This window comes from Pseudorasbora parva, chromosome 14 (assembly GCF_024679245.1).
Source record: "Pseudorasbora parva isolate DD20220531a chromosome 14, ASM2467924v1, whole genome shotgun sequence".
Classification (NCBI taxonomy): domain Eukaryota; kingdom Metazoa; phylum Chordata; class Actinopteri; order Cypriniformes; family Gobionidae; genus Pseudorasbora; species Pseudorasbora parva.
Genome location: NC_090185.1, coordinates 14,715,316 through 14,741,666, shown reverse-complemented (window position 1 = coordinate 14,741,666; position 26,351 = coordinate 14,715,316). Strand labels below are relative to the sequence as shown.

General features: G+C 36.3%; 1 protein-coding gene, 1 long non-coding RNA gene and 1 pseudogene across 2 annotated transcripts; all 3 read left to right on the top strand.

The window, feature by feature from the left end:
• The first annotated feature begins 18,547 nt into the window (after positions 1-18,547).
• On the top strand, positions 18,548-22,364 carry LOC137039740 (CD48 antigen-like). Its single transcript, XM_067415017.1, has 4 exons — positions 18,548-18,563; positions 20,889-21,212; positions 21,842-22,174; positions 22,351-22,364. Exons 1-4 carry the CDS (start codon positions 18,548-18,550, stop codon positions 22,362-22,364), a joined length of 687 nt encoding a protein of 228 aa, XP_067271118.1.
• Positions 22,365-22,597: 233 nt separating this feature from the next.
• Positions 22,598-24,587, top strand: LOC137040168 (uncharacterized). Its single transcript, XR_010897864.1, has 3 exons — positions 22,598-22,726; positions 22,806-22,868; positions 22,947-24,587. It is a non-coding gene; the product is annotated as an uncharacterized lncRNA (long non-coding RNA).
• Positions 24,588-25,947: 1,360 nt separating this feature from the next.
• Positions 25,948-26,064, top strand: LOC137040821 (5S ribosomal RNA; annotated as a pseudogene).
• The last annotated feature ends 287 nt before the right edge of the window (positions 26,065-26,351 follow it).

Sequence of the window (26,351 nt, the reverse complement as noted above, 5' to 3'; positions counted from 1 at the left end):
GATTTTTGGTCTGGAAACTCACCATAGACAGGGTTCAATCCGAGGGGCGGGATAAACGGTTACTTTCAAACTCCCTCTGCACGCGATAGGATAGCGCTACACCAACCAGAGCAACGAAGGTGAAGCAGAGCTCGTTGATAGATTAAACATTCACCGTATCCGGTCAGCTGAACTCCGAACACATCTTCCCTTTTTAAGAATGACTTCAGTGCCGTTCTTTGTTCTTTTCTCAGAGAAAAGCTTAACTCCAAGTCTTCCAGAGTCGCGGTCAAAGCTGATTCGAAAGACCGCCGCCGTTCGCCAGTTTCTGTGTTTACTAGAAGCAGCAAACGCAACTCGGCCGTCGTCATTATGGCCCCGCCCGCCGACTCTATACACTATGTGATTGGCCCGTCCAGAGTGAGGGGAATACAGCTCAGAAGGGTATTGAGAGTTCCTAGACGACACTCGCGGGCAGATTAAATTTGCTGCCGCCAGGGTGCGTCTAGATTTCTAGGCTAGTTGCGTTGTACTTTGAGGATTAAAATTACAGAGAGAATTACTTGACTCATTTTTCTTTTCACTCAACAGCAAGTATGATCAGAATATATTCAAATTTTAACTGTTTTGCATGGTTGTACAGCGAAACTAGGATAATTTAAGCATCTATTTATTCATCAATTACTTAATACTATTGATCAGTACTACAACTACACCATCATCTTTTACCATCATCATTAGAACATCATCTATATACAATAATGATCATACATTAAGACTAGCGCATACGCATTATAAATTAACCCAGAGATCCGTAGGCTATGACTTGTTTGAGATGAGCAAAATCTGCGCAGAACCGATCACCGTTGATCAGCGCGAGATGCATGCCGGTTAGAAATGTGTCCGAGGGCGGTCCGCCTTGCTCTGACGTCATGCTGATGTACGTCAAAAATCTCCCGCGAGCGATCGAAAGGCGGATGTGTCGGATTCTGCAGTCGAGCGCAGTTGCTCTCCACCGACTGCGCGGAGCAAAAGCATGATGGGAAACGACTTGCTGACAACACAGCTTAATGCTTTTTGGTTTAAACAACCGTGTTGTATGGTTCTTTTTTAAAATGTTTGATTTTAAAACTCTGATCTCATGTTTTAATGTGTAGGCCTATAAATTATGTGTGCATATTCCCAAACTCTCGGGCAGAGAGATCAGTGAGATCTCGGACAGAGAGGACAGTGGGTTTTGTGATTGTTGTCATATTAATAAAAATATATAAAAACGTGTGTAATTAAAGTAAAAATGCTTGATAAACAGGCCTTTCGAATGGAAATAAATAACAAAAACTTTGGGTGTCTTGTTCATAATATTGATTTTCATATAAAAGCAACAGAACTTAAATTACATCCAGTTTATCAGCAACAGAGCGCACGAGTGTGAATTCCGCGATATCCGCAACTGATCTCACAGGTGTCTGATCAACTACGAGAAGAGTGAACTGTCCGGCTTGCCTGCACTTTTTTCAGTGCAGATTGCTTCAAGTAAAATTAGATTTAGCTGTAAGAGTTTATTCAAGAGGCTGTTCTTGAATGAGTAGATGTCATGGTGATGTGAAAATGTTTTCTCTCATTCATAATCATAGTTTTTTTTTAATATTGACTAGTCTTGTGGCCTGTTGCACAAAGCTGGTTTCAGTTGTTACCCAGGCAAGTTCAAAATTAGGCTCAAGAAGGTGGATGTGGCTAACCTGCTTTGTAGCACGTTTTATTCTGGGTTAGAAAAAGCAAACCCAAACTGGACCAATCAGCTGCAAGTAAAGACACAATAAAGCCACACCCCCTGTATCTCCCAAATTAAAGCAGTTTACAATGAAAACATTTTTAGAAACAAAACTGCATCTTTTGGTGCTAATTATTTATTATATTATATTATATGAATTATAATCACTTTGAATTCATATAATATGTTAATTTAAATATATTAATTGACAAGAAGCCAAATATTAATATAAATATAATACATGCATTCATAATCCTTTTGAAAACGTGTATTCATTTGAGCTCTTTGTGAACCTATAATTATTAGGCATATTTCTTTGATTCACATGCATTGATGTGAATAGATATTATCTGCCCTCTCAAACTATAGTGTTTATTCCTGCCTTGTAATAATTTTCATAATGATCTCTCAATCTTCAGAAGAAAAGTGAATCAAACGGACAATGTAATTGGCTGTTTGCCGCACGTGTCACACTTGATCTGCACGGTTCATTAATTTGTGATAGGATTGTATGTGGCATAAGAGAGGATCAACTAAAAGGCAGACTTCTAAGAGAAACGGATCTCACATTAGAAAAGGCCATAGACATTTGCAGGGCCAGTGAGATCACGTCGAGTCAGATGAAAGCACTCAATGATGAAGTAAATGTACACAAAGTTGAATCCATGAAGCCAAAGAAGAGAGACATCAAATCAGAGCAGACGTCAGTGATGAGAAAGGAATGCAGCAGATGCGGCAACAAGCAGAGTACAGAAAATGCCCAGCCTACGGGAAAACATGTAAGTCTTGTCAGAGGAAAAATAATTTTGCAAAGATGTGTAACACCAAAGACCAGCAGAGTAGGGATGGCTCGATACCACAATTTTGGCTTCGGTACGGTACCACAATCTAATACCGAAGTACCAATATTAAATCGATACCACAAGGTCTGATATTAGCGCGGGTATATTGCACGCGAATGAGAACAATTATGCAAGTTTTGAGTTTATAAAGTGGGAAATTACCACAAATGTTTATTAGTAAATTAATCAGCAAAGCTTATCACATCAAATCAGTCATTTGAACACTTTCTTTTGAGAAATAATTTCAGCAAAAATCTCTCAAAATTAGCAAATTGCTTCTGGTTTCAAAAGACATCACACTACACTAAAGCAATCTGCATAATCCTATTCAACATTTCACGCTCGTCTCGGGATGGAGAACGGAAATCATTTGAACATGCAAGAGATTTTATAGCATTTCGTAATAGTTACAGGAGATATGAGCTCATACGACACACACACACACACACACACACACACACACACACACACACGCACACACGCACACACACACACGCCTGTCACTTAGTCACGCTCGCACATTACACATTAAGTTTCCTTAAACAGTCAAATACACAGAATTATGTACAAATGTCCGTCTTTAGTGAGTAAGTTATTCACATAAACACAGGCGGTTGTGTCTAACGGGAATATAAATAGTGCAATAGTACGCGTGCAAATATAATGAGATCTAAATGTCATTGGTTGAAACGAACGCTGGAGATTGTGATATTCGATCTTATGTTAGGCTATGTGTGTGCGTTGATCAGTGTTAAAAGAAAATAAATGTCTAAATGAGATGGTTTGAATGATTCACTGACCTGTCGATCTCTTCAGAAGTCTTAAAGTCAGGATAGTGACAGATGCTTCTTGGCTAGGTTTGATGGTTCTTCATCAGTTTTATAAGCAAAGTCATTACAAATGTCACTTCTACTCCTCTCTTTATTAATTCGTTTTGGGCATCTTGAGTGAGATTCAACTGCTTTATCCATTTTGTCCGTCTATGTTGTTGTCACATTTGCCGGTGTTCTGTCGATTTTTCCTACCTTGTCAGATTTTCCTACCGTAGCGCAAAATTATGGCTATATCTATCGATCCATCCTACCGCATCGAAAAATCCTACTGCATGTTAACGTAGGCCTATATGACTAATTTGCGTGAAATAATTCAGCGTAAATTTACCAAAGAATCCTATTGGGGGAAACTATTTTACAGTGCCCAAAAGGGTAGGATGATTTTACAGTGCAAAACGCCCCATCAGATTATCATACCATTATGAAATAAACAGGTAGGATGATTTTACAGTGCAAAACGCCCATCAGATTGTCATACCATTATGAAATAAACAGGTAGGATGATTTTACAGTGCAAAACACCCCATCAGATTGTCATACCATTATGAAATAAACAGGTAGGATGATTTTACAGTGCAAAACACCCATCAGATTGTCATACCATTATGAAATAAACAGGTAGGATGATTTTACAGTGCAAAACACCCATCAGATTATCATACCATTATGAAATAAACAGGTAGGATGATTTTACAGTGCAAAACACCCATCAGATTGTCATACCATTATGAAATAAACAGGTAGGATGATTTTACAGTGCAAAACGCCCCATCAGATTATCATACCATTATGAAATAAACAGGTAGGATGATTTTACAGTGCAAAACACCCCATCAGATTGTCATACCATTATGAAATAAACAGGTAGGATGATTTTACAGTGCAAAACACCCATCAGATTGTCATACCATTATGAAATAAACAGGTAGGATGATTTTACAGTGCAAAACGCCCCATCAGATTATCATACCATTATGAAATAAACAGGTAGGATGATTTTACAGTGCAAAACGCCCCATCAGATTATCATACCATTATGAAATAAACAGGTAGGATGATTTTACAGTGCAAAACGCCCCATCAGATTGTCATACCATTATGAAATAAACAGGTAGGATGATATTATAGTACAAAACGCCCCATCAGATTATCATACCATTATGAAATAAACAGGTAGGATGATTTTACAGTGCAAAACGCCCCATCAGATTATCATACCATTATGAAATAAACAGGTAGGATGATTTTACAGTGCAAAACGCCCCATCAGATTGTCATAATACCATTATGAAATAAACAGGTAGGATGATTTTACAGTGCAAAACGCCCCATCAGATTGTCATTGAATTATGAAATAAACAGGTAGGATGATATTATAGTACAAAACGCCCCATCAGATTGTCATACCATTATGAAATAAACAGGTAGGATGATTTTACAGTACAAAACGCCCCATCAGATTGTCATACCATTATGAAATAAACAGGTAGGATGATTTTACAGTGCAAAACGCCCCATCAGATTGTCATACCATTATGAAATAAACAGGTAGGATGATATTATAGTACAAAACGCCCCATCAGATTATCATACCATTATGAAATAAACAGGTAGGATGATTTTACAGTGCAAAACGCCCCATCAGATTGTCATACCATTATGAAATAAACAGGTAGGATGATTTTACAGTGCAAAACGCCCCATCAGATTGTCATACCATTATGAAATAAACAGGTAGGATGATATTATAGTACAAAACGCCCCATCAGATTATCATACCATTATGAAATAAACAGGTAGGATGATTTTACAGTGCAAAACGCCCCATCAGATTATCATACCATTATGAAATAAACAGGTAGGATGATTTTACAGTGCAAAACGCCCCATCAGATTGTCATACCATTATGAAATAAACAGGTAGGATGATATTATAGTACAAAACGCCCCATCAGATTGTCATACCATTATGAAATAAACAGGTAGGATGATTTTACAGTGCAAAACGCCCCATCAGATTATCATACCATTATGAAATAAACAGGTAGGATGATTTTACAGTGCAAAACGCCCCATCAGATTATCATACCATTATGAAATAAACAGGTAGGATGATATTATAGTACAAAATGCCCATCAGATTGTCATACCACATAAATCATTTATTTTCTACCTCACATTAAACATTTAATTGAATTTCTTCCCCACATAAATCATTTAATTTGTACCTCACATTAATCATTTAATAAATCATTACATAAATAATTTCATTTAATTTCTACCTCACATTGATCATTTAATAAATCATTACATAAAAAAATTCATTTCTTCCCCACATTAATCATTTAATTTCTACCTCACATTAATCATTTAATAAATCATTACATAAATAATTTCATTTAATTTACCTCACATTAATCATTTAATAAATCATTACATAAAAAATTTCATTTCATTTCTTCCCCACATTAATCATTTAATTTCTACCTCACATTAATGAATTAACTTATACCTCACATAAAACATTTAATTCCTACCCCACACATTTTTTGCACATAAACACATTTGGGGTATTCTTTTTAAAATTGCAACATGTAAAATGTGCCCATCTCCTGCAGCTCTTGCACTGTACCTAAAAATAAGAAAGAGATAAACATATTAGTAAATGAGTATATTTGAAACAATGTAGAATGGCAAAAAAAGGAAAAGTATTGATTTTTTGTTTGTGTTTTGGTGTATGAATATTATAAGATGTTTGTATACCATTTCCATCATGTTTTTGTTGGAATTGTCTTCCAACATGCTGCAAATTACGCAGTAGTCCTCTGCATTACCTATAAACACATTTTATGTGTTAGAAGTTTCACACAAAATAGTTTTTTTATTTTATGATGAGGAATTAAAAAAATTACAACAGCACTCACCTCGACATTTAAGCAGTGTGCAGGCAATTTTCCACCTTGATGAGCTGACTGCCTCAGATGTAGTTTTTGTATTGCTGATTGTTCCACTCAGCAGATACTCTTCAGCAAACTAAAACATTGACAGTCAATATTAATCCAATCCATTACAACATCTTCAGACTTGAAGCCACTCAGATATTTGAACACATACATTCAAGACCAAAACTCCACAACTACTTGAATCCTCTTGCAAGTGGTGTTCCAGGGTGTTTAATTGCCACTGGGCAGGATGGTCATCCCACCCTGTCAGTTTTAAGAAATTCCTAGGTGTGGTCAAGACATTTATACTGTTTAGAAATGAACAGTCTCAACAAAGAAGAGAATTTTTTAGAAACTAAAAAATTAAACAAAGATGAAAGAGTTCTAAAAAGGTTACCTCCAGTTTCTCATAATTCTGCGTTCATAACACATTTCATTTCCCATTGGGTCAATGAGAAGGACAGTTTTCTCAGGCATGTTGATTATCTAGAATACACACACACACAAAAAAAAAATATATATATAAAAAAATAGATTCACCAAAAATAAAAAAAACAACAACTCTCCAGCATCAATAAAATAATTACACGAAAACTTTAAGCAACAAGTCCAATTATATGCAAACAACTGCGGAAACACTTAATCTCACATGCAATGTACTTTGAAAAATACACACGCACCACAAGAATCCAATGTGATTCTCCAACATTCAGAGGGCACAGCCAAATGTCCTCAGTGGGGAATTTCATCTTTGAAAAGTGTTTGTAAAACAAGTTTTTGAGGGTTTCAAAACACAAATAATATCTATTTTATTGCTTTTTACAAGCCAAAAATTACCTTCATTAGGCATCTGAACCGTCCAGTGAACAATGAAAATGCAACAACTGCACAAAAATGGCATACATTCTGAAGACAATAACAAAACATTTTGTAAGGACAAGGGATTGACAGAACAATATGTACACCCATCATCATTATCATTGGGTTAATATAATTTGTGAGAAATTTGTTATCTTCCATTTATATATTTGTTATTTATAGTTTGTATATTGTATATATTTGTATGTAAGTGGACAAATCATCAGAAAGAATGATATAAAGAAACACAAATAGAAAGAAAAATAGAGGCCAACAACTGAAATGACCACAGAAAGCCAACATCAGTCAAAGAAAGTTTATTATCTCAGACACCACTGCTAAATGTAAAAAGAGACAGTCTATACATACCCGTTGTTTCTCAATGACCAGGTGCAGGTATGCATCAATGACCTATATCAAGAGAAATATACATGAATAGAAATAAACTATGTTTTTTTTAGAAAATAATTTAACTTTGGTAATTGTGTGACTCATAGAATCAGGTTCTGGGTTTATAAGCCATTTAAAAAGCTATTTAGAATCAAAAGTCACCTATAGCATATGAATAAATAATGTGTTTTTCAGTTTGAGTCTTACTTCATCAGATATCCACTTGGTCCCTTGCAGTGAGTGAAAAGAAGAGTCATAGAGCTTATAAGGCCCAACAACTGCTTCTACCTGATTGGTGACTTTAGCACCCCAGACCTTCATAACTGAAAAAGAAAGACAAAGTTAGTGTTGTCAAATTGTTTAATTAATCAACCTGACAGGGCCAACAGGCCAACGTAAAATTAACTGGGCAAAATGAACGTGCCGAACACTCAAGGGCGTAGGCTTGGTATTTACATTGAACGAAACAACAACAACAACAAACCAGGCCCTACTCTCCACATCAGATAATGTGATTTTACATAATGTGTAAGATACATAATGTGATTTTGTTAGCTGAATAGGAGGGACAATTCTATTCTCTTAAAACGTTCTTATGCAAACCTACGCTCTTGAAAGCAGAACAAAAATTGTACAGGACAGAAAGAGGAAGTGGAAATAACTGAAATTAATTTATAGTATCCATATTAATGAAGAAAAAAATTATAATTTGGTGGCTGCAGTTGTGCATGTTTTTCAGTCAACTTTTTTATGCAGTTTGGTCTTTTTTGGCATATTGTGCTTTCATTATTTATGAATGTCTTAAGAATGGCTGTGCCTTTTTGTAAATGTATTAGTTATGACCACTTCCTATTCCACTTCCTAAATGGGACCAATGCCAAAAGGTCAAAAAGGCCACTATGAACACTGCAGAAACCCTAACGACAAGACCAAACTGGTCAGGTAGGCCAAACTGGCAACTGATGACGAACTGAGATTTCTGTAGATATTAAACCTTCTTGCTCTTCAAAGAATTGCTCTACATCTGATGGTAACTTATTTGCTGCCTCTCCTTCTGTTGATGTTGATTTTACATCCTTGATGTAGCCACATGTTTGGTCAAGCTGTTTAGGGGCAAATTGAATAATGGAATGTCGGAACGCTGGACCTTCTTGAAGCTTCTCAGGATCATTTACCTCTGAATGGTGAGAGCTGAGTGTCGGTGCAACAGTGCAAGAAGAACTATTGCACTCTGTAGAACCGTTGGAGACTGACATGTCATCAGGCATGTTTGCAGTTTGATTTCTTCTGTAAGGCTTAATGTGCCCAATGTTGTATTTAGTTTTTAAAGTTATCCCTCCAAGTTTTTGTAGCGTGACAAGTTTGCCACTGAGTCGCTCAATGGTGTATGGTCCTGAGAAATCAGGTTCAATTCTTCCTCCTTTTCTTCCACGCTTCCTCATGTTCATCAGAAGAACCTCATCACCAACCCTGTAAACCAAACCTTTGTACTTCTTCTGGACTCTTTTTGCGTATGCTTCTTTCTGTTTCTCTTGTGATTTATTCATGTTTTCTTCCACCTTTTCTTTGGTCTCATCTCTCTTCTTTTGTTCAGAAACTACGTAATCACTAAAAGTAGATTCCACAGGGAGACTGATGGTGGAAAGCTAAAAAAAAAACAAAAAACATTTTAATCTGAAAACACTTAATAAAATGGACACAAAAAGGGACGGTACCCCACAGACATAGAATGTGACTTAACACTGATTGGACTATATATCTAGAGGCAGAACAAACTGTTTAGATTTTCACACACGTGAAAGGTCACAATCTTATTTCTGTTTGGGACAGAAACAAGAAACAAGATTTTAATCAGAAACAAGATAAATTTTTTTACCCCATTTGCAGAAAACTCACTTCATTTTGATTTTATTTTAAAGAAAAAATATTGCATCATTTTACTTATCTAGTAAAAGTATTTTGATTTAAGAGTTTTTTTAAAATATATATTTTGGACTAGAAACAAGACAAAAATACTAAATAAGAAGAGCATTTTTTTTTTGCAGTGTACAATCCTTTTGACATAGGCTAGTATAATAAACTGCTGAACGACTCCACATGCACACTCACTGGCATTTCTACAGGAACTTCTGCAGGAAACACTGCCTCTCTCCCATACATTAAAAGAAAAGGGGAGTGTTTTGTGGTAGTGTGGACCTTAGATCGGAGCGAAAACAAGGTGGCCTCCAGATAAAAATCCCAGTCATTTTGCTGGTCGTTAACCAGTTTCTTTAGGGCTCTAAAATGAAAAAAAAGTCAAGTTTTGTAGATGGCTTATAAACCTGGTGTGAAAGCCTTTTTAGTGCACTGAACATGAAGATTACAGAAGAACTAGAAGAAATATTTCCTCTTTTCTTGGGATAATTTATGCTTTATGTATATGGTTAACAGTGTGTTAACAGTTTTTTAACAGTATGATATTAGAAGGTGTGTGTGTGTGTGGGGGGGGGGGGGGGGTAATAAATGATAATAAAATTAGTAAAACTTACCGTTTAATGTTATCATTGGTCTTTTCATCAAGGCCATTAGTCTGAGGATGGTAAGCTGCTGTCACACTTCTTTTGATACGCAACATTTCACAAAGCCTATAGTTAAGCTAAAGAAAAACAGGTCACACATTAGATTTTGGTTCACTGCACACTATTAAATAACTAGTGATTTTAACTTTTGTAATGATACTATTTAAATGCACTTACTTCATTTACAAATTCTCGTCCTTGATCTGAAAGAATTCTTTGGGGACAGCCATGTCTATAAATAATAGAACAGAGATTTTTGGCTACTTCCGTTGCGGTTTTTGTTTTTAAAGGAAAGGCCTCAACCCACTTCGAGAAATAGTCTGTGGCTGTGAGGATGTACTTAAATCCATCTGTAGTTTCAGGTAACGGCCCTACTAAATCAATTCCAGCAAGTTCCCAAACAGCAGAAACCTATAAAATAATTCAAATGTAAAGTAGGTTTAGTGTGTGTGGTTCAGGTTTACATGGGCATTGGCTGACTATGGTAAAATGGGTATCAATGTTCTCAGCACGACACAAGGAGTCTACATATATAATTTATATGTAATTTAAATGTAATATATTTCACATGTATTTCTTAAATACATACATTTGTGTATTTATATATAAATTCATATTATACATATGAAAGTACAAAATAGTTATCATTTACACAAACACTTTAAATTTGGATGTGCTTAATTGCTTTTAATCTATTTATAAGCCCAACACACACACACACACACACACACACACACACACACAGACACACAATATTGCTGCTCTTATTTACCTTGATACACTGTAAGGTCTGCACAGCAGTCAAAGGCTTTCCTACTTTTTGGCACTGGTCACATTCCAATACCTTTCAGGAAAAAAAGTTTTCTATTTCTATAATATTTTATATCATATAGTTGTAAGCTGACACATATATACCTCTACCTATATAAAATAACACATACCCAATTTTCAACATCAACTGACATGCCAAACCAATAAAATCTGGCACAGATGGCAGCACGTGTTTTGCCAATTCCGGTGTGCCCACCAATTGGAGAGGAATGCAATTCTTCAAAGATCACCCTGGCTTCTTCTTTGGTTCTGATGACTCTTCTGCTTTCATAAAATAGGTCTCCATCTAGAGTGAACATATGTACCGATCAGCCATAACATGACGACCTTTCTAATATTGTCGGTCCAAAACAGCTCTGACCCGTCGGGGCATGGACTCCAGACCTCTGAAGGTGTGCTGTGGTATCTGGCAACAATATGTTAGGAGCAGATCCTTTAAGTCCTGTGAGTTTCTGTTGGGCCTCCATGGATCGGACTTGTTTGTTCAGCACATCCCACAGATGCTCGATTTGATTGAGATCTGGGAATTTGGAGGCTAAATGAACACTTTGTACTACTCAGAACATTCCTGAAGCATTTGTGCTGCCACAGCCACCAGGGAATACCGTTTACATGAAAGGGTGAACATGGTCTGCAACAATGCTTAGGTCAAGGCTACGTGTCAAAGTAACATCCTCATGAATTGGAGGACCTTTGTCATTTTCCAAATTAAATAATAAAAAGTAATTTACTTATTTTTTAATATTATTTATGTCATATCTCTCAGAATCATAACACAATAATGCTGCAATAAAAGTGCTCATAATTTTGTGTACTGATGTAGTGACAGTCAAGTGCACTATAGGAACAAGGCTCCGGTTAGAATTGGATTTACCCTCAAAGACAGCGAAGCGCCTCCAACTGGGCCAATAGTGCAATTTCTCATGCAACTATTTTGTCACAGCTGTCAAATTCATAGAACCACAACTCAATATTATGTTACAGTAAAAGTGTTCATAATGTTGTTTAGTGACAGTCAAGTGCACTAGGGCAATTTGTCATGAAACTGTATGTCATCATACCTTTCAGAATCATGGGATCATATCTTCATAATGTCACAGTAAAATTGCTCATAATGTTGCATGGTGACAATCAATTGGGCACACTGGACATAAGACACCAATGAAACTTTAACAACCCTAAATGGCTCAATAATGTGATGGCTCTTAACTCCATAACTGCAAAATGGTACAGTAACCAACAATGCAAGAGTTTCAATTAAATGCAATTTAATTCACATTCACTTGAATAATGCTTTTCACTATACATTTATCAGAGCAGCTATACAGATAATGCATGTTTCTATGTTCAAAATGCAAAAGTCTGTTACGAAATGATATCAGAAAGTAATCAGATAACATGATAATGTTGCATAATCATCCATGTTTGATGTTCTGGAGTCCTTATTCAAAGGTGCTGGATTATCTGACTTCTTCATTCATAACAGGCTGGATCCAAGGTGGAGCTGGTATAATGTCTAGTTACCTTGTAATATTGAAATTTATAAAGATTGTTTTAATTAGTGTATTAAATGTATTCATTAATACATAAAAAGGAGGACATGTGCAATAATAACAAAAAAACAAAAAAAACCGCAGAATTAGTTAGAAAAAAAAAGTCTTAAGTATAAGTAGCTAAAATCTATTAAGCTGAAATTAGCCTATACTGAAATTCATGTGCCTTTATATTTTTACAGTCTATTTTCGGTCGTATGTTAGAGCTATTTGCATTTAATTCGTTTATTCTGAGAATAGACACAAGCAACATAACACTTAGAAAAAGCGTGAAAAAGAGAAAAAAACGCACGTTCACTAAATTGGGCGTGAATAAGAACATTTACATTAAAAGGATATTGTTGTAAAAGAAAATCAAGATTCCAACATGTATAATTAAACAAATAGGCTATGATTGATACCTTTTAGATTGAATTTCAGTGCATATCTTCGTAGGTTCTGCTTTTTTGACTTATCATACCCATCCGGGTATGATCCTACCGATATGTAGTTGTAGACTGAATTCCACTTATCTTCCATATCTGTTAAAAAGAAAAGAAAAGAAAGACAAAAAACCCACAAATAATAAACAGATAGATAAAAAAATCTATCGATCTATCTATCTATCTATCTATCTATCTATCTATCTATCTATCTATCTATCTATCTATCTATCTATCTATCAAACAATCATTTTAAAATTGTCCACTAACCATGCATACCAAATTTTTGGTATGAAAAATAAAAACATAACGTTAGTTGGCTTCGTAAGAAGAACGTGACCGTAAATATTTCTCGTTACAGCTAAGTTAGCCGTTGGTATAAAACATAGTAAGAAAAGCCCTGGAAAATGTATAAACTTACCTACTACATGTAGAAATTCAAGCGCAATTAATAAAAAATAAACAGAAACATTCATAAACTTACCTAGGCTAGCTACTATATGTAGAAATTCAAGCGCAATTAATACAAAATAAACAGAAACCTTCATAAACACCTACTGCATGCAGAAATTCAAGCGCAATTGATACAAAATAAACAGAAATATTCATAAACTTACCTACTACATGCAGAAATTCAAGCGCAATTAATAAAAAATAAACAAAAATAGTTCAAAACTTACCTTACACGAGCGCCAGCAGCACGAAATTATGGGCGTGATGGTCAGCGTGTAAAAAATGATGCAATATTGATGTGCGCATGCGCAGTTAGCCCCGGTAGGACAATCTGACGGGTAGGATGAAATGTCATGACACCGGTTCGTTTCGGGTCAGTTTGGGTAGCGCGCTGCCATCTAGCGGTGAACTTCGGAACAGCAGCATATACCGAAATGTGCCAAATCATGATATCGTACCGTTTTAAATAAAATATATACCGGTATTTTTCCAGTACCGGTATATCGCGCATCCCTACAGCAGAGTCAGAGTAAAAGAATGCACGTGATTGAACAAGATGATAACATGTTTATTGGTACAGTGGTAGTGGAAAAAGAAAGAAATTGAATGTCCGTCAACTGAAGTGAGGAGGATGAACAATGGATCGAGACAATCCAGATAAACAAGAATGATGTAAAAGTGACACTGGATACTGGAGCTGAATGTAAGAAAATGCGCATTTGTATGGATCCTAAAGATCTCAATCTGGCAATAAAAAGAGAGCATTATCCAATGCTGACAGTAGAGGATGTGGTCTCAAGAATGCCGAAGACAAAGTACTTTTCTGTGCTAGATGCAAATCAAGGGTTTTGGCAGATAAAGCTGGATCATGAAAGTTCAAAGCTTTGCACAATGAACACGCCAATTGGGCGATACTGTTTTCTTAGGTTACCTTTCGGTATATCCTCAGCGTCAGAAGTCTTTCAGAGATCCATTGCACAAATGATAGAAGGACTGGAAAGTGTGGTAAACATCATCGATGACTTGCTGGTGTGGGGAGACTCCATTCAAGAGCATGATGAAAGGCTAATAAAGCTGCTGGAATGTGCAAGAAAAAACAATTTAAAACTCAACAGGAGCAAGTGCAAAATACGAATGACAGAGATCAAATACATAGGACACATACTGAGTGCTCAAGGAGTTAAGCCAGATGAAGAAAAGATAAGGGCAGTGACTGAAATTCCACCACCAAATGGACCAAAAGATTGACTGAAACTGAGTGTTTCACCCCCCCTTTAATGATGTCAAATATTGTGTTAAAGATGTGTTTACTATAGGTCACCTCTATGCAGAAGAAGTTCCATTGTTTTTTCAGATTAAGTACATTCTTAACATGGACACAGACTGGTTATTTTGTGGCAAGCTGTTAATACCTGAATCCTTTTGTCATCATTATTATTCATACTGTGTGAAATATGAAAGTGAATAGACGGTCCTTTCACCGGGTGAGGAGGTTGATTACCAGGCACTAGATACCCAGCAAGCAATTCTGCGTCTAAAAGACGTCTAATAACCGTCTAAACACAGCCCAGACGTCTAGGCTAAATCAAGTCTAAACTTGGGCTGTTGGTGAAAATCTAATAGACGTCTAATCATAGCCCAAGATTAGACGGCTACTGAATGGCTACATCTATACGTCTAAAAGACAGCAAATATGGGTCTAGGCTAAATCAAGTCTAAACTTGGGCTGTCAGTGAAAATCTAATAGACGTCTAACCATAGCCCAAAATTAGACGTCTACTGAATGGCTACATCTATATGTCTAATTGACAGCAAATATGGGTCTAGGCTAAATCAAGGCTAAATTTGGGCTGTCAGTGAAAATCTAATAGACGTCTAATCATAGCCCAAGGATAGACTTGTCATCAAATAGACAGCTAACGAATGACTAATATATATTTTTAATAGACAATAAAATGGCTAAAGGATTCTTTTCACTCAAATATAACAGGTTCTAAAAAAATAACAATCAATCAAAACACATTAAATATAAAGGTTTTATTTAGAAAGAGAATATTAACAACAGAGACAACTTAAGATAATACAAAAAGATTAAAACATAAAAATGACCAAATAATATGTCAAAAATAAAATTAAATATAAAATTAGGATAAGAAATATGGAATACTAACAATGTAATATATATATATAAAAAAAAAAATATATATATATATATATATATATATATATATAACAAACCGTTGCTGCTGGGAAGTCGGTCATCATGGCATCTGCCAAATAAGAAACAAAACATTGCACAAGAAAAGCATTGTTGACATCATAATTGTTTACTTTATTTACAGTAATTGTGATGAAGTCATTCTCTTTTGCTTGGATGCGCACTAGAGCTGGGCAATAAAAGGTTAAGATACATGTATGTGACATGTTTAAAGAGATAGTCATCATTTACTCACCCTCAAGTTGTTCCAAACCTGTATGGGTTTCTTTCTTCTGTTGAACACACACAAAAATATATATTTTGAAGAATGTTGGTAACCAGACATTTGATGGTTGATCATTTGATCAGATGGTTTCACTGTAGGAAAATAAATACAATGGAAGTCAAGGGGGCCCATAAAGCTTTTGATTACCCAGGTTCTTCAAAATATCTTCTTTTGTGTTCAACAGACAAAAAGAAACAACTTGAAGGCGAGTAAATGACAGAATTTAAATTTTTGGGTTTAAAAGATATTTTAGCCATTATGTTGCATTAGAACAATGAGGCACATGATTGGGAAAGCACTGAATGGTTTAAGGCCAAAGTGAATTTCTGATCTTCTGCTGCATTATGATCCATCCTCTCAGGGTCATCTGGGACAGGTCTGCTTTCTGTCCCCCGAGTCAAAACTAAACATGGAGAAGCAGAATTCAGTTTTTATACATAACATCTCTTGAACAAACTCAAAGAAAACCTGCAGTCCTGTGGCAACTCTTCATTTATTTTAAATCAAGTTTACTGCTTGCCACTGCCTTTTATTAACTGGAAAGGAATGATGATACATTTCTTACACTGCACTGTAAGTTTTACTCTCCTGTTATCATGTTTTTTATTTGTGTTTATTTTTTTATAGAACAATGTCTTCTTATATTTGACTTTTTAAATTCCCCAATGTTGCTTGCTTTATGTAAAGCACTGACTTATTGGCTTGGTGAAATATGCAATTCAAATTTGCCTTGCCATTTCAAAAAGACTCATATTTTCATATAATGATCCAAAGAGTAAAAGGATATTTGTGGCTTTCATGACAAATTATTATAGGTTGCACATGTTTCATGTTTATCCCCTTGAAGGTGTACATGTAGCATGCTAATCACATGGCTTTATTCTACAATTTTACCAAGCTAAAATCTCACCGTTCATACACGATAACAAATAATGTATATAATGAGCATATGTCAAGATGAAAACACAGATACTTACAAGGCCAAATAATGTCCTTTAACGTTTGCTGTTGCCCGTTGTTGTTCTCCGTTCTCGTCCTCCTCTTGTGTAAAAAACAATCCACTCCAACCGACAGAAATGTTTTTCGCGATATCTGCCGTTGCCAGTAGTACAGGCGACAGTTGCCATCTAGCGGTTGAGAGTTGTATTTTTTTTTTTTCATTTTTTTTTTTTTTCAAATATATCTAGCTTACGATTTTCTTTGACTGTCTTACATTTTAAGTGAATGTTATGCGGGACAGCAAAGCTAAAACTAATTCAAATGTTTACAAATGGGTGGGCTAAAAGCAGACTACACATAGCCCGTCCAATTCAGAGCTAAACCGTGGCTATAGATAGACCATGACATGAAATGACACATCTTGCAGATATTATTGACAATGCGAACATGATGTAATATTAACCATATCATATGCTACATTGCCAAAAACTACAATTAATCAGTTTAGTCTTTTGACTAAAAGTGGGCTACGAATAGCCGGTCTGTATAGGAGCTAAACCGTGGCTACGCACAGCCATGAATATATCTCGTTAAAGAAATGAAACCAAACACCTTGTAATCACTGTTAACTTTGCTTATATGATGGAATATTATGCATCTCACAAGTTATTTGGACAAACATTACATGTAACCAAATTAAAGATTCTTTTGGCTAAAAGTGGGCTACTCATAGCCGGACTATATCTGGGGCCTGTACCATGAAGCTGGTTTAGCTGACTAGCCAGATTTGTTTAAGCTTAGTTTGTGCCAATCCTGTGTTTTAGGTACCATTAAAGTGGTTTGGCTTTTAGCCGTGTTCATCACCATAGTAACTTACGCTCCACAGCTAACCTGCTCTGGGGCAGGTTATGTTCTGGGTAAGAGATCTCAATCTGAAATTGGACCAATCAGCTGTGAGTAAAGTGACACACCTCTAATGCAATAAAGTCACTCCCCCTGTTTCTACTCCAAATTAAAGGTCACTGCATTGTAAAGGGTTTTTAAAGACTAAAGCGTCTGGCTTTTAACAATGCTTATTTATAAAAAATAATAATTTTGAATGATTTAGATATAATTTATGTAATTATTATACCTTAATAATTTTAGTTAATCAATCATTAATAGGCACTTTGTTAAAATTAATACATAAGTCATATAAATTACATCCCCTGCATAAAGTCATATGGATAAGCTTTAAAATCAATAAATAAAACTAGCCTATTAAAAAAGAAGAAGCTTACTGAGCTTAAATGTTCAATTTTCTCTATATCAACTAAACTAACTTCATAACTTTTACTTGCATTGACGTATACTATTTTTTCTTAAAGTTGTCCTCTTTCATAGACAGCTTTTCTTCTTGCTGTGTATTTTATTTTTATTTTAATTCTCAATATTTTTCAATCATGCAATATTCTGCAGAAGAGAGAAATTAATCTCACTGATTGTCTGGTGAGAAGTGAATCTCAGTTCCACAGCGTGTGATTGGCTGTTCACTACTGATGTCACAGCTAAACTCCTGAACTCAGGATCAAAGTCTGAGTTGACAAAGAAAGTTGATGATCAGCATCATGGGACCAACAAAGCCTTAATACAATGGTTTGGTTTTGTCAACTCAAAACTAATCCTTTAACCCTGAGTTTGTTAAACTACCATCATGGTACAGGCCCCAGGTCTATAGTAAACCTAGACGGTGAAATGACGGCTATTGCTTGCTGGGTACCTTCAGTGTTGATGACAAATTATTTATTAGCAGTAGGTATTCTTGCTGAAAAATGCCCTTTGCTATTGACGTCAATGTGCAGCAGTGAAATAGCCTAATAATAAGCTGTATATCAGTTCTTTTATTTTTTTTATTTGTAAGGATTCTGCAGTATTTCTTGTATTCCTGTTAATTTTATTGAAGAGGTTGCTGTTTTAAAACTTTTATAACTGTTTATATTTAAGTTCTGTCTGATGAGTTTTTATGTGCTATGGACTATTCTTGCTCCTGCTGTTGTTGTATGATGCAATATATTTAAAGTAATTATCTTTAACAGAAAGTTTATAAATACAATTCTGTAAACCAGTTTAAGAAGAATATTTGTTGCCCACATAGGATCAAAACTGCTTTAATTGGGAAGCCTTTTAATAAGGTGCAATTGTGTGCTCTTTTCAGAATGCAGAATTGTACCTTGGGGTACAAAATTGTTCCTTAAATGGTACAAAGTTATGAGGTACAATTGTGTACCTTGCTTTAAAGGTACAAAACTGTACCTTTGAGGGTACCACCTCAGTGACTGCCATTTGTACCCTAAAAGGTACAGTTTTGTACTTTTTTTCTGACAGTGTATACGTAATTATGTTTTCAGTCGTGTACAAAGACCTTATGAACCGTTATATTTGTATTACCTAAAATGAATCATTTCTATCTATATGGAGGGGGGTTGCAAATATTTACAATGAGGAGGCTACAGGTTACAAAGCCAAGTAGTTGTCAGACAGATATTAAAAACATGTTTTTTGTTTTGTTTCGTTAGTAGTAGATCACAGTCAAGGTTATTTCAGATCAATACAGGCAAGTGTCCACTCCAGTAGATGGCGTCATGGAAACAGGTGTCGGGTGTTGTTTCGAAGCTTCGGCACATTTTCTTCAACTGTTTTAGTGCTTCACGAAGCCTCGGTCTGCCCATCACTATTGAAAACCACTTTGGTGGACACAACAACTGAACATGATTGAAAGAGCTGTTTTCGTCTGCCTCTGTTTCTCTCTCAAGAAAGGTAAACACACTTTTTTTTTTACTGTGTTCTTATTGCGATTTGTTTTGTTTCGTATGGCACTGTACCATTAACAAACTGCTGATAAGGGCACACGTTTCTCTGGAAGATTGTTTGCTAACTGTTAACTCATCGTTTTAAAGTGATTTTGCGTTTGTCCACTAGCCTGACGTGGTCATACTCAATTCTAGTCAGAGTATAGGCTACTGCCCGAATATAATGTCCACCTGAATATGAGATATCATATGTAGGCTAATATCAAACTCTACTTTGAGAATAAATCATTCTTTATGGACAATCTTTTTTTCTTTTTTGAGAAGATACGTTCGGCTTGTATTATCAAAAAGCCATATCCGCCGGCTTTCATGGAAACTTGTGCACCATAACACGTATTTATAACCATAAGTTAGCTTGAGTGTATAGAAAAGTAAAGGCACAATTGCTTCTCAAAACTTAAATGAGCCTACGTTTAGTGATTCAATTAAACTTAAAACTGAGTTTTATTGTTTTTGTGTTGGACTGCATTCGTTTTTTTTTTTTTTTTACTATTAATATTCTTTATCGGTTTTCACCTGATGGTGTGTTTTTGATACTAGGCCTATATGAATTTTGTCTATATTCTTTCTCTCTTTGAGACTGCCTGAGGCTGCCAAATCGGGTTGTTATTTGCTTGACAAAGTTGCAACACCTTTGATTGTTAGGACAAGCAAACTAATCTCTAAAATTCTAGGTAGGTAGTCTTCTCGTACGTTGTAATGGTATTTAAATAGATAGATAGATGTCACAGAATGACAAAGAAATTACATTTTTGGGACAGATTAGGCCACTTGGTGTTTGTATTAACTGGTTAGCATTTTTCATGGCAAGAAATCTGCTACTTGCTGTTTTAACATTGAAGTCTGAGTGATGTTGAGTTTTACTGAATACATCACAGCAACATCCATTTCTTCAGTGGAGAACATTGTGTGTAAACAGTAGATTGGTTGTAGGTGTTTATGCTGTTCTTGAATGAGTAGATGTCATGGTGAAGGGAAACCGTTTTCTTTCACTCATAATCATAGGTTATTTTTCATATTGACTAGTCCTGATTTACTTATACATTCAAATGAATTTGTTAAATTCATGTTAAATTACAATCTCTAACTAATAACAGATGAGCAAATTTATATATTGAATATCTTGCAAGTATTTTTTTTATTCAATCATAAAAGACTTACAAATATTTTCTAAATCTGTTTCAGGTGTGTTTGCTGATTCAGATGAAGTGAAGTCAGTGTCAGTGACTGAGGGAGATCCTGTCACTCTAAACTCTGATGTTAAAGTACAGACAGAAGATCAGATACTGTGGATGTTTGGACCTCAAGAGACTCGTATCGCTGAAATCCACCGACAGAAGATCTATATATATGACAGTAATACAGCATTTGAGAAAAGACTTCAGATCAACAGTCAAACTGGATCTCTGACCATCAGAAACATTAACAAGGCACATGCTGGGATTTATAAACTAGACATCATCAGGAGCTCAGGGTCAAATATAAAGAATTTCAGGATTTATATTTATGGTGAGTTGAAGATTTCAATACATTTTGCACACCCTCATCATGTTCATGTCATGGCATCTTGTTGTTTTCCTAATGAATCATAATGATTTGTTAAATGTTGATCAGCATTGCATGAAATTATTGACTGCATCATTTCTGTTTATAGTGAAAAGTACATTTCAAATTGTACTTGCCTGCTTTTATTACAGTTCACTACATGAATGGTAGTAACTATAAAAACGTGAAGTTAGATGCTATTTACAGCTGTTTAAAAATGCCAAAAACAATTAGCACCTTGATTACATTTAGTGTAAATAGTGATGTAGTAGATGCTACTCACACAAAGAAAATAAATGTAATAAGTTTATATAATGTTTATAATTTCGCTGGAGTTTGCACGCAGTAGCCAACATGGCTTATAAAGGGCTAGTTCACCCAAAAATGAAAATGTGATGTTTATCTGCTTACCACCAGGTTATCCATGATGAAGGTGTGTCTGTTTCTTCAGTAGAACAGACTTTTATCTCCACCCGTTGTTCGTATAATGTATGTCAGTGGGGTCTAATCAGAACATCAAATTTTCATTTTTGGGTGAACTATCCCTTTAAATTAAAAACAGCAGCATTTATTGTTTGCCCATTTCTTTCCAGCTCCTCTGCCTGTTCCTGTCATCAGCAGAAACTCTTCACAGTGTTCTTCTTCAACTTCATCCTCCTCATCATCATCATCATCATCCTCCTCATCATCAGAGTCCAGATGTTCACTGGTGTGTTCAGCTGTGAATGTGAGTCATGTGACTCTCTCCTGGTTCAAAGGAAACAGTTTATTGTCCAGCATCAGTGTGTCTGATCTCAGCATCAGTCTCTCTCTACCTCTGGAGGTGGAATATCAGGATAACAACACCTACAGCTGTGTGCTCAACAATCCCATCAGTAAACACACCACACATCTGGACATCAGGGATCTCTGTCACACATGTGCAGGTATTAACCATAGACCATCTTCACTATCTTCTACAGAAAAAAAGTGAGGAGCCAATGTCGGATTATGGACCTGAGTCTGTGCAGTAGAGAGCAGAAAGTAGAGCCGCGATATCAAGACCCTGCCCATAACTCATTATGTTGGTGTGAAATATATTTATTGTGTTTTTGGCTTTTAGTTTATGCCTATTAACTATGATGATAATTTTCAATATATTCTAATTTATTCCACAATGTACCAGCAGATGTGCACATTTAACATTTACAGCCCATATTTTCCATAATATACAAATGTTTGTCATATAAAATGCTGTGAAGAATGTCCCCCTACATTATAAATGAATATCATGTGTTTCTGACTAGCAAGTAGCAAATCGTGAAGTAGCAAAAACTGTAAATCAGTTTAAAATGTTTCTGTGTACATTACAGCAGGGGACCAACCTTCGAATTTCATGATGGCAATAGCTGTTCCTCTGCTGCTGCTGCTGCTGCTGGTCATAGCTGTAGTTGGAGGTTTCCTGTACCACACAAAATGTAAACATGCAGCGGAAAAAGGCAAGTAGTCACATGCAAAAAAGCAGAAGCTTGAACATATAACTAAGTTTTAATCAGTGTCTGATTTTTATCAAAACAGTTAAGACTGAAGATGAAGAGATGCACTGATCCAGTATTCTGTACACATCCACTTCAGAGTACGGTAAGATCACTGAGCCTTTTCTGCCTGCATAAACCCTCAACGCCTCATCTCATTTTTTTGGTTCTGATTTTCTTGCAGGACATTGTTGCAGCAAATCACACTGTACTGAAGTGTCAAGCCAAGAATATAAGACTGTTTCGTCTACTGTTACACTGTGGTTCGTTGCAGTATATGCACACTATACTGTCCATGTCCAGAACATAACTTACCTGTCAAGTATCCCGTTTTGGCCAGGAAAGTCCCGTATTTTACCCTTCTGTCCCGCCACCCTCCCGTTTTCATATTTTCCTGTAAATCTCCCGTATTTTAACCTGCGTTATATGGGTGACCTCAAATAGTCGAAGATTCGATGCATCAATATGCGGAGCCTGATTGGACCACCGATCTCACGGTCGAATCTTCGCGGGTGTTATGAAACGAGGATCATACCATTTTAGCAATATGGGGGTGATCAACATTTTAAAGTGTCGCGGCACTAAGCTGAGCTGAGCATCGGTGTGCGACCCCTTTAAGAGCGCTGAGCTTCGCACCGCGCCTTTAAAATTAGAACACGTTCAATGAGTGTACAAACACCGGCGGCAGCATTCAGCGCCTGTCCGCGGCCACTCGGGAAGTTGTTTAAAATCCTGCTGCACCACATTCGTGCAGCTCATCTGTCAGTCAATTCTAAAATTGAGCTTGCGTGTATATAATGTGCGCGTCAGGTGGCGGATATCCTGAGGCGCGGGGCTGAGCTTCACGTACGTCTTCACCCGCTTTAGGCACAATCTGCTTCAGAACGTGCATGTAAACGCACTCAAAGAGTTGTTTATCGAAACGGCTCATAACTCCTTAACCGTTAGGCGTGGGCTCAAGTGTCTTATATCGTTGGAATCCTTGGCTCGGGACGGACAAAACGCATGCCTTGGATTGGCTCGCACTTCAGGCGCCATTTCGAGAAATTTTGTTTTTTTTGAAAAACCTACTTTTGTAAACTTCACCCACATCTTTTCCCTGATTGGAACCAAACCACTGTAGACATGTTCTTTGGAGCGAGACTATTAATAATTATGAAAAAAATTCAATTTTAAAATTCATGGTTGCTAAGGGGAACCAAAATGTTCAACTGGTCGGTGGCCACTTTTACAAAAATGACTATAACTTGTGAATGGAAAGAGATTTTTTCACAAAACTTGGGTCACATTTCTATGAGCTCAAACTTCAGTTACTTGAAAAAAATGGCGATGATTGTCCACTTGGTGGCGCTATAACATGAAAAAAACACAAAAACGGCTATAACCACACGACCGCTAGTCCGGTTGACTTGAAAATTGGTATGCGGTGTCTTGGCCCACGTTACCATTTATCTCTATGAGGACATTGGCGTATCTCAAAAAACATGGCCGCCATAGGCCAATGAAATTTGAGCACCTATTATGTTTATGGCTCTTTAATCACGTGGTGTTGCACACATCCGCAAAATATGCATATCATATGACAGATCTCCTCATGGTGAACAACTTTGCCTTTGGGGCCATTGCTGTCGATCAAATTGTTAATTAAATATATGTAATTTTGTTAAAAACCTACTTTTGTGAACTTGTCCCTGGTTTTTTGCCCGATCAGAACCAAACCAGTCTAGGACAATTCTCTGGACTCTCTAGATCAATAATTATTTAAAAAAAGTTGAACTTTTGCATTTGTATGGCTATAACAGGGCCATTTAAAAAAGAGGCATGGCAAAATACACTCAAAAGCCTATAAATCCTAAGGGAAAACTCAAAACTTCACGAAAATTGTTGGGTACATGTGGCATAACATGCTGATGAAGCATGCAATGTTTTAAAGAGATTGGACTATAGGTGGCGCTATAACTGTGAAAAAGCTTTAAAAACCATGCATTTCCTATGGTAAATTGCCTATATTGGCTGTAAATGGACTTTTCCATTTATTATTTCAGTTTAAACTCTTGCTAAATAAAACTTAATGTCTTTAATGCCTCTGTGCTTAAAAGGCTTTAAAAGCTTGAACCCCGCTAAATGCTGCTTGCAGCTTTAATTATTATTACTGTTTTATTCACAGTTTTACTCTAGGCTTTTGCACAAATATTTATTTGAATCTTCAGTTTTAATCTTCATCTTCTGAATATAATAATAATAATAATAATAATAATAAATAAATTAGTTAAAATAAACGTGCAAACTTTTAGAGGAAACACAAATATACAGTATATATATAATTAAGTACATAAATAAATTAGATTAAAATAAATGAATAAAAATGTGATAAAAATGTATCTATTCAATTAATGCTTATTAATAAACATTGGATGTAAATATAAAAATAAATGATGCAACGGTACATTCTTTATAATGAATAGAAAAGATAAAGTAACGTAATAGAAACCAATGTTAGATATATTATATTCATATTTTAGTATTAATTGGGTGTTTATAAAAGTTTAAATATCAGGATGGGGGTCCCTCACATGAGGATGTTCATATTTGGGGCATCTAAAAGTTTGAAAAGCCCTGTCCTAGATGAACACTGATTTCAGATAATTTCCAATAATATAAAACACAAAATCAGTCATGTTTGAAAAAACATAATACAGCAAATAGGATAGACAATTGACAATATTAATTAAGGGATAATGTACACCCAGCCGGTTGAGAAAAAGCGCGGCGTGGGACGTGCTCGCGCTACCGGACTTTGACCTGAAGCACGCGCACACGCCTTTCAGACAACAAACATGCGATCGCTATTCAGTTCTTTCGCGGCTTATTATTTGGGTTTGCATTGTTTTAATTTGGCAGGGTTGCCACTAGCTTAGCATAATGAATGGAATCCTATGTTTTACCAGCTAGCATGTCCTGAGTAAAAGTGATCACACACAAAAAAAAACCCACCTTATTTCTTCTTGTGGTCTGCATATTCACAACGAGTACAAATAGCGATGCAGATTAAGGCGATTTCCTAGGCAGCATGTAAACTAGCTTCTAAAGCAGGGGTCTCAAACTCCCGGCCCGCGGGCCACTTGCTTCCCACAGGATGATATTTTGTGGCCCCCTACTTGACATCAAAGTTTAGTGCTGGTTTAACCAGCAGCCATATCACCCTGTAGCCCAAGACTGGTTTCCCACTGAAGCTAAGCAGGGGTGAGCCTGGCCAGTACCTGGATGGGAGACCAACTGGGAAAACCAGGTAGCTGCTGGTAGAGGTGTTAGGGAGGCCAGCAGGGGGCGCTCACCCTGTGGTCTGAGTGGGTCCTAACACCCCAGTACAGTGATGGGGACACTATACTGACAAAGAGCACCGTCTTTCGGAAGAGACGTTAAACCGAGGTCCTGACTCTCTGTCGTCGTTAAAAATCCCAGGATGTCTTTGGGAAAAAGAGTAGGGGTGTAACCCCGGCATCCTGGCCAAATTTGCCCATTGGCTTCTGTCCATCATAGCCTCCTAATCATCCCCATATCCTGTTTGGCTTCATCACTCGGTCTCCTC